Source organism: Acipenser ruthenus, chromosome 2 (genome assembly GCF_902713425.1).
Source record: "Acipenser ruthenus chromosome 2, fAciRut3.2 maternal haplotype, whole genome shotgun sequence".
In the NCBI taxonomy this organism is placed as follows: Eukaryota; Metazoa; Chordata; class Actinopteri; order Acipenseriformes; family Acipenseridae; genus Acipenser; species Acipenser ruthenus.
The window spans coordinates 20,350,978-20,358,783 of NC_081190.1; the positions used below are offsets into that span (position 1 = coordinate 20,350,978).

General features: G+C 36.4%; 1 protein-coding gene across 1 annotated transcript; it reads left to right on the top strand.

The window, feature by feature from the left end:
* Positions 1 to 1,877: 1,877 nt before the first annotated feature.
* LOC117963573 (C-C motif chemokine 28-like) lies at positions 1,878 to 5,953 on the top strand. The gene is made up of 3 exons (XM_034904196.2): positions 1,878 to 2,014; positions 3,070 to 3,187; positions 3,650 to 5,953. Exons 1-3 carry the CDS (start codon positions 1,909 to 1,911, stop codon positions 3,810 to 3,812), a joined length of 387 nt encoding a protein of 128 aa, XP_034760087.1. The 5' UTR covers positions 1,878 to 1,908; the 3' UTR covers positions 3,813 to 5,953.
* The last annotated feature ends 1,853 nt before the right edge of the window (positions 5,954 to 7,806 follow it).

A 7,806-nucleotide genomic window follows, 5' to 3' on the forward strand; every position in this document is an offset into this window, starting at 1 on the left:
TAGATCTTTTATTTACATCATGATGTAATCAAAGAAAGTACAAAATGATATCGCAGAAATCTATCCGGAAGCCATAATGGTAGTACAGTGTTTCATGTCAAATATTTCAATTTGGCAGTTTTTTGTTAAGTATATAGAAAACTACAAAGCGGTATGTAATTCAATATGCTAACATAACATTATTAAGCAGGTTTCGTTTGACTTTATGAAGCAAAATTAGTTAGTTCTATAGGGGGATGCAAAACTTTTGGCCATAGCTGTAGGTGCTCAGTTGACAGGCTGTTCTTTCCTGTATTGAGGAGAATGAGGTTTAAATGTGACAATTCAGTACAACGGACTAGGAATTCTGTAGAGCACACCTGGCAGCAGCTTTTCACTTTCGACACCTGAAAAAATGTGAGACATAATCATTGGAGAAGGTTACTTATCCCTCCTGAGCTTGAAAACTTGAAACTGGCAACCTGGAATGGCATGATTTAGATTTTCGCAATTCTTACAGGGGCTATTGAAAGAAACAAGCGCTTTGACACAGTGTATAGATGTGTTGAGATATCGATTAACACTTTTGGGCACTTTTTTTCTACAGCCTTTTTATGTTCTTGATGAAAAGAAAGTTTATCTGAAGGCGTGTGTAGGTGGCATGTGTGGGTGTGTTATTGGTGCACCAGCATTTGCTAATTTTATAGCTGGTTTCAGTGAATGTGCAAAATTTTGGTCATCCACAAAAAAGGAATTATATCAGTTTTGAAAAAAACACATCTTGTAACAAACAGGTATACTCCTTTTAGAAAAGGATATCTGATAGTACTTTAGGTTAAAGGAACCTCTAAGTTTCTAGGCCTGATTTCCTCTGTTTGCACTTCCTGGGGTCATTTTACCAGTGTCTTCTGGGTCAAAGCATGTTACTGGCTGAAAGCATGTCTGCTGTGGGCAGCAGTGTGGAGTAGTGGTCAGGGCTCTGGACTCTTGACCAGAGGGTCGTGGGTTCAATCCCAGGTGGGGGACACTGCTGCTGTACTCTTGAGCAAGGTACTTTACCTAGATTGCTCCAGTAAAAACCCAACTGTATAAATGGGGAATTGTATGTAAAAATAATGTGATATCTTGTAACAATTGTAAATCGCACTGGATAAGAGCGTCTGCTAAGAAATAAATAAATAATAATGGAAGCAGCTGGTTGGTTAATGAAATAAGTAATTGAAGCAGTGGGGAAATATGTAAACCTATGCAACACTAAATGAAAGCATGACTTGCATACAGATTTCTTTAACCAAGTGCAGTACCATATCACGCTTTAAAATAAAATTGTTGGCTGTTGAAATGTGTTTCTTTACAACGTGAGACTTGTACAACAGAAGTGCACAAACTGGTTATGGACATATTTTGTTATCTACAATCACTTAAAACTCCCTAAAGTATGTATTATTCCAGTATCTATCGGCTCCTAATCCCACATTAGCTAATTATTTCTGTGCATATTCAGAGCTGATGGATATTTCTCATTTTATCATAAATGACCTTGCTAAAGTTTGAATTTGGGCTTCACTTAGATAATTTGCAAAGCAACTAAGATTTTTGCATAATATGCATATTACCTAACTAATGTCCAAAATGATGTACTAGCATTGAAAAATCTAGCCCATCGTTTGCTATGAAGACTGTACTCAGTATGTAAATATTTGCAACTAGCATTTTGCTCTATTTTTTTTAAATTTACTGTCACATGCGGTGAATGTATGTAACTGACTTTTCTGTTGTTTTCTATTGCACTTAGAAGTACGACATCAAAAAAAGAGGAAAAAATGATTGCACAACAAGTGAATTTTAGATCAGTCACATGTTTTTACAAAATCAGTAGGTGTGGCCTGTTAGAATAAATTGGGTTCCACTGCTGGATGTAACAAGAGAATGCATAATTGCTTAAACAAGCCTCACCACCACAGACACACAATGGATCTGAGGATTTTAGCTCTACTTGTTATTTTTAGTGCAGTTGGGATAACACCAACAGAAGGTAGGTTTTATTCTTGAATCATCTCTCCCTGTCTGGTCTCTCTCTGTATCTCAGTCCAGCTCAAGTGGAGGGGACGGACGGGGGGGTACTTGACTCTTACTTTCAGTGTCTAAAATGTTTTGATTGGCAAGACCGTAAAGCTTTAAAATGATACCAATGTTATTTGTCTAGAATAGATCATCCAAAAAAAAAAGGGTTATCAAAAAGGCATTTTTTTACCACCTTCACCACATCGTGTTTGAGTTACACAGCTTTTCCCCAGGAAGACACTTCAGTCCAAACTTTGTCATATAATTTTATAAGTTTCTGTTAGTGGTTCTACATATACCAGCATATAGTGTTTTAGTTATGGATGATATCATGTTCATGAATGAAACACTCACAAATTCGGTTACCTTCAGCTGGAATCGCCCTATATTTACAATTTTGCAAACCGTTCAGCATGACATCAGGAGTTTAGCGAAGTGTGAAGAAATAGCTGATTAAACTCTTCCAAATCCAGATTAAACAACAGATTCAGTAATATTTATACAGTAATATCAGCAGCTGTCTGACAATCAGATTTTAGATAATGTGCACAGAGGGACTTTGGTATGAGCCAGACATGGTGTTTGTTAAGCATAGTTAGAGAGATGACAGCCCTCCACCTTTGCAAATGCCCTTCAGCTGTCTTATATATGTGGGGGTCTCAGATTGTCCTAAAATATCTATTAGGTGATCGTCTCCCTAAACCCAGCTGGCAAGAGGCCACATGTTGTGTCAATACACTGTTGTCATTTCTATATCTTCAATTGACCATTGCATTTACAAAATTGTTCAATAAAATCATGTTCAACTACATGTTGGGGCGTTTGTCTTGATCTCCTGACACACTGTTTGAGGGAAGGCCAGTGAGGCGTTTACAGTAACCTTATAAAACACAGATAATCAAAAATGATGGTCGTTTGAAAGAATTTTACAACAACGTTTATCTATGCCGTTTGAAAAAAAAAAAAAAAAGCTGTTTCTGTTTGATAAACTGATGTAAGAAATTAAAGTGATGTTGTTTGTTTCAGCTTCGCTGGCCAGTTGCTGTAGTCAAACTGGGACAAGAATACACATGAGGCTGTTGAAAAGAGTCAACAGGTTTGACATACAGAAAAGCGATGGAATCTGTGACATCAAGGCTGTTATGTATGTAATAAAGAGTATATTAACAAAATCTATAATGTTTTCAATGTAAGCTACAGAACTCATTTAGGTTAAACATACTGTGTGTCTATTTTTACAATTTGTTTAAAATTATTTCAGCAGGGGAAAAAATTGGATGATGCAGGAAAATCGCTGTCTGTTAAGCCCATACTGGTTTTTGTTCAGTTGAAATAAAAGTGAACATTTCATTTTTGCCTGATTCCAGTTTAACTATTGCTTTTTACTTTCTTCTTAGACATACAAGTTGAAAACTATGTAAAGGGAAACTAATAGCTGGTGTACCTGAGTTACCTTGGCAGAAGTGGTGAATTGGCAGAGGTTCAGAAAGCTGGGGAATAACTAGATGATTATCTTGGATAAAAATGACATCCAACTGTCAAAAACGTGAAACCAAGCGTATTAATTCTAATTGTTTTTTGTTTCTTCAACAATTCTCCACTACAGCCTGCACTATCGAAGGAAGAAATTCTGTGCAGACCCAGAAAACAACATTCTAAAGAAATGGATCAGAGTCTGGAAGTCTGGAAGAGTAAACCGAAAGCACCGTCCTGGAAGGAAAAACAGAAGAAGAAATGGAAAAAGAAGACTAGAAACCACATTCTACTGAAATGAGAAGCCTTATTGAAATGCTTACCCAACTTAACCTAAAGAAAAGTAGGATGGGTTACATTGGATATTTAAAAGTTTCATGGTTACTAGATCAATGTGCAGTGTCTTTACAGCTTCACAGGGTTTGGGCATTTGTAATACAGGGTTCACAAAGCTTTAAATAGTGTTGTTTAAATAAGCCTGCTTTGATAAATTTAATTAACTTTACTGTGCACAAAACTGTTCTAGACTGGTCAAACAGTTTAGAAAAATGTCTTACCCATAAAATAGACTTTAAATAACTAGGATATATTCACAAAACCATGAAGGCTGTTTCTTAACCATTTTCATCATACAATCAAGATTGAAGTTCGCATTTCCATCTGTTTATAGTTTATTTTCATTTTCTTTTAAACTGTGTAACTTGTGAATAGGGCCTACTGGACTACTGAATGTACTGTAATATTCTTAATGAGGAAGTGTTTTAAACGTGAAACTAACTTGTAGTTCTGATTCTGGATGCTTATGTGATTTGCCCATTGTTTCAATCAGATCTGCAAACTAAACATGCAAGCTTGACTCACTCCCTCATAAAGCAATACATGTACAATGAAATTAAACACGCAAAAAAAGTAAAATAAAATGTATTAATGAATTTAAAAAGGCCCAGTATATGGTTACAAAATGGCAAAGGTGGCGGAAACCTGGAGAACAAATACATTTAACTGTATTATTTTATTGTTTTTTGTGGTCATAATGTTTAATGAAAATATGTTTTTTTTTTAATTGTTTTTAATAATATCTCATTACTTTGGCAACTGGATATCCTTGTTAGCTCTTCAGTAGAATGTGTTTTTATTGGGTGTAAGTTTATAATGCCAAATGAGCATGTGGAATATGAAGAGAAAACTAGCAGTACAATTAGCATGTGAGCTGCACTCTTTAAATGATGTATCCTTTAGTAAATGTACAATAGGCATTTCACTTTTGAATATATTCTGTAGTTCTACTGAATTGATGTACAAAAATATGTGTTCATAAAAAACAATGTAATAAAAATATTGTATTGTAAAAAAAAAAAAAAAAAAAACTCAATACTGTTGAGGTAAATTATAACATACTTAGTACTCAAAAATGTAAAGGAGCCAACCTTAAGTATGGCAACAAAATAACACCATGAACATACTTTTTAAAAAATGGTTAAGTCATTCACCAGGTTCTTGTGGAAATTGTGCCAGTTGTTAAGATGTATTGTGCACTGGATGCCCCTCTTAAAAACATGTATTTTTGACCGAAGTCCAGAATGCCAGAGCTGTTCCAGTATTGGAATTGGGAAACACCAAGATGTGTAGTCAGGGAATTCAGTGTGACCCTTTCTGTTGTTTCCAGATTGTAGCTACCTTATTAAACCACAGGTTTGAACACTAGACACCCTGGGTGGGTTGGTGAAGGTCAACCACACCAGAAAATGGCCGATACCTATGCAATACGGCAACTGGAGTCACCATAAGAAACCCAACTGGGAGAAACAAATTGCATGAGTCTGGTCTGAGAGCAAGAAGACCAGCTACAGCTCCTCAACTGACCCCACAATACCAAAGAGACCCCTGATCTGACTTGATCACCAGATCAGTGGATCAGATAAATGTCCACTGATGTTTGAGTATGGAAAGCCCGAAGAGAATGATTTGCTCAAATCAATATCATTAAATATGACCGTTTTAGAAAGTCTTATGACGAAGGGAGGCATCTGCAATGGAGGTCAAACGGATCTTATTGTGCCTCCTAAGGGGCAGATTTACAGCTCTATGGTACATACTGTAAACACAGACTAGGACACTATTGTAAGACCATTTGAAATTGGCCCTGAGTTCTTTTGTTCTATTGGATTGTATAGAGTTGGTTGAATACTTTTTAAGACACAGAGTGGCGTAAAAAACAGCTGTTTATCAACAATGGGGAAACTAATACTATTTTTTAATAATTTTTTTAAATTTAGGAAATAAGATTTTCATTTTCCTCCTCTCGCTTTTGTTGTAATGGTACGGTCGGGAGTTCAATGATACCGTTCCATTCCACAAACAAATCTATGTTGCTGTTGGTATTAAAACTGTTAACTTTTCTGTGCTTTTAAATAATAAAATGTGAAAAAGAAAGTGACCCTGTGTATAGTGTTACTTATTATACAATTAAGATTAAATTAAACTGGTGGGGACGCAACCTCTAGCATGTAGCTAGTACAGCAATTGCAAGCAACGACACTGTTACAGTACAGATTTCTTTCTTTCAGAGGTGCGTACTGTGGTCCGCATTTAGCGAAGCTTAACAATAATAAAATGTTGGTTGACGACAAGACATAAATGATAACCTGCTCTTATTTACAGGTTTTAAAAGAGTATTCTGAAATGAAAATGGTTTTGTAAAGACATGAATGCATTTTATGTTTCTTCCTACCAAAAATTACTTATTTGGAATGTTACTTGTGCAGAGTTAGAAAACATACTGCTCCTATCACCAGATTTATATAGCGCCATTTTAAAATTCAGACACGGAATTAATTATCCCCCATAATGTTTATAATTTATTAAAATTATATGATATTACAATTAATACAGCACTTGCCAGTTTCAAGCATGACAGAGTTGTAATTGATAGGAAAACATTTTAAACTCTGACAATTGTGTTCCACAAAGAGAAAACCATCAACCATGGTCACTATGTCGCCTGGGTGCGAAAAGATGAGCAATGGTTTCAATGTAATGATAGGCAATGCGCACAACGCATAACCTTTCTAGAGAGAGTGGACAAAGCCATACAACATGAAGAATAACTTCCCTCAGCACTACTGATAAAATGTGTCCCCACCTCTCCAGTCTCAGGGGCAGGGATTAACATTTTTCACATTTGATTTGGCTTCAATAAATCTGGCTTTAAAAAAAAAACAAACAAAAAAAAAAAACTTAGTGTCTCAAGTTGTGTTTTCACCACTACATTATGTGACAGATGTGGTTGTTTGATTTTCCAATGTGCCTTCTGTAAAACAATGGAAATTCCATGGCAAAAACTTTGTTAAAGTAATGTTAAGGTTTGGTTGCAAAAGTCCAAAAGTCCCACTTGCAGCCAATTCACTTTGACTATCTTTTAAAATTCTCTCTCTCTCTCTCTCTCTCTCTCTCTCTCTCTCTCTCTCTCTCTCTCTCTCTCTCTCTCTCTCTCTCTCTCTCTCTCTCTCTCTCTCTCTCTCTCTCTCTCTCTCTCTCTCTCTCTCTCTCTCTCTCTCTCTCTCTCTCTCTCTCTCTCTCTCTCTCTCTCTCTCTCTCTCTCTCTCTCTCTCTCTCTCTCAGCGATAACCACACGTCTACTTCCTGGACTCCAACACACCTTCCCTGAGGCGACCACATTACGTAGACCTGTTCCGTTACCTTGTGTCAGACAGGAGAGAAACCAATTTGGCACAACAGTGACACCCACTGGTTACCTAACAAATTTCCTGAGTCATTTTTGCAGTAAAAATGCCACTGTTAAGAAAGGTGAAACAAGACTAAAAGGCTAAAATATGCACACTAGCATAGAAATTGGACTATGGAACAATGGTCAAAGGTGCTTTGGACTGTTGATGGATGGACAACGACACCTGTGCCTTCTGACAGTTCTGTTGTCAATTCAATGCTTGTCTTCTTTCTATTCCTTAAGGATATTATTTTCAAGTATTGCTCATCCTTGTTAGACAGCTTTTTGGATCTTCCAGTCCTGGGTTTGTCAATTACTGATGATGTTTCTCTGTAATTGTTGATTATGCTTCGGATATCACACCTTGAAAATCGAGTGATGCAAGCTATTTCACCCAATGTCTTTCCTTCTTTATGCAAGTCCAGGTTGTTATAATATCAGTAGAAAACAGTAGTGGAGGCTTTGAGTAAATTGTTGATGCTCATGATGCATCAGTGTAGAAAAATGCAACATGTCTAAGACTTTTGCACAGCAGTGTATATATTACCTCAATGGTGCCATAG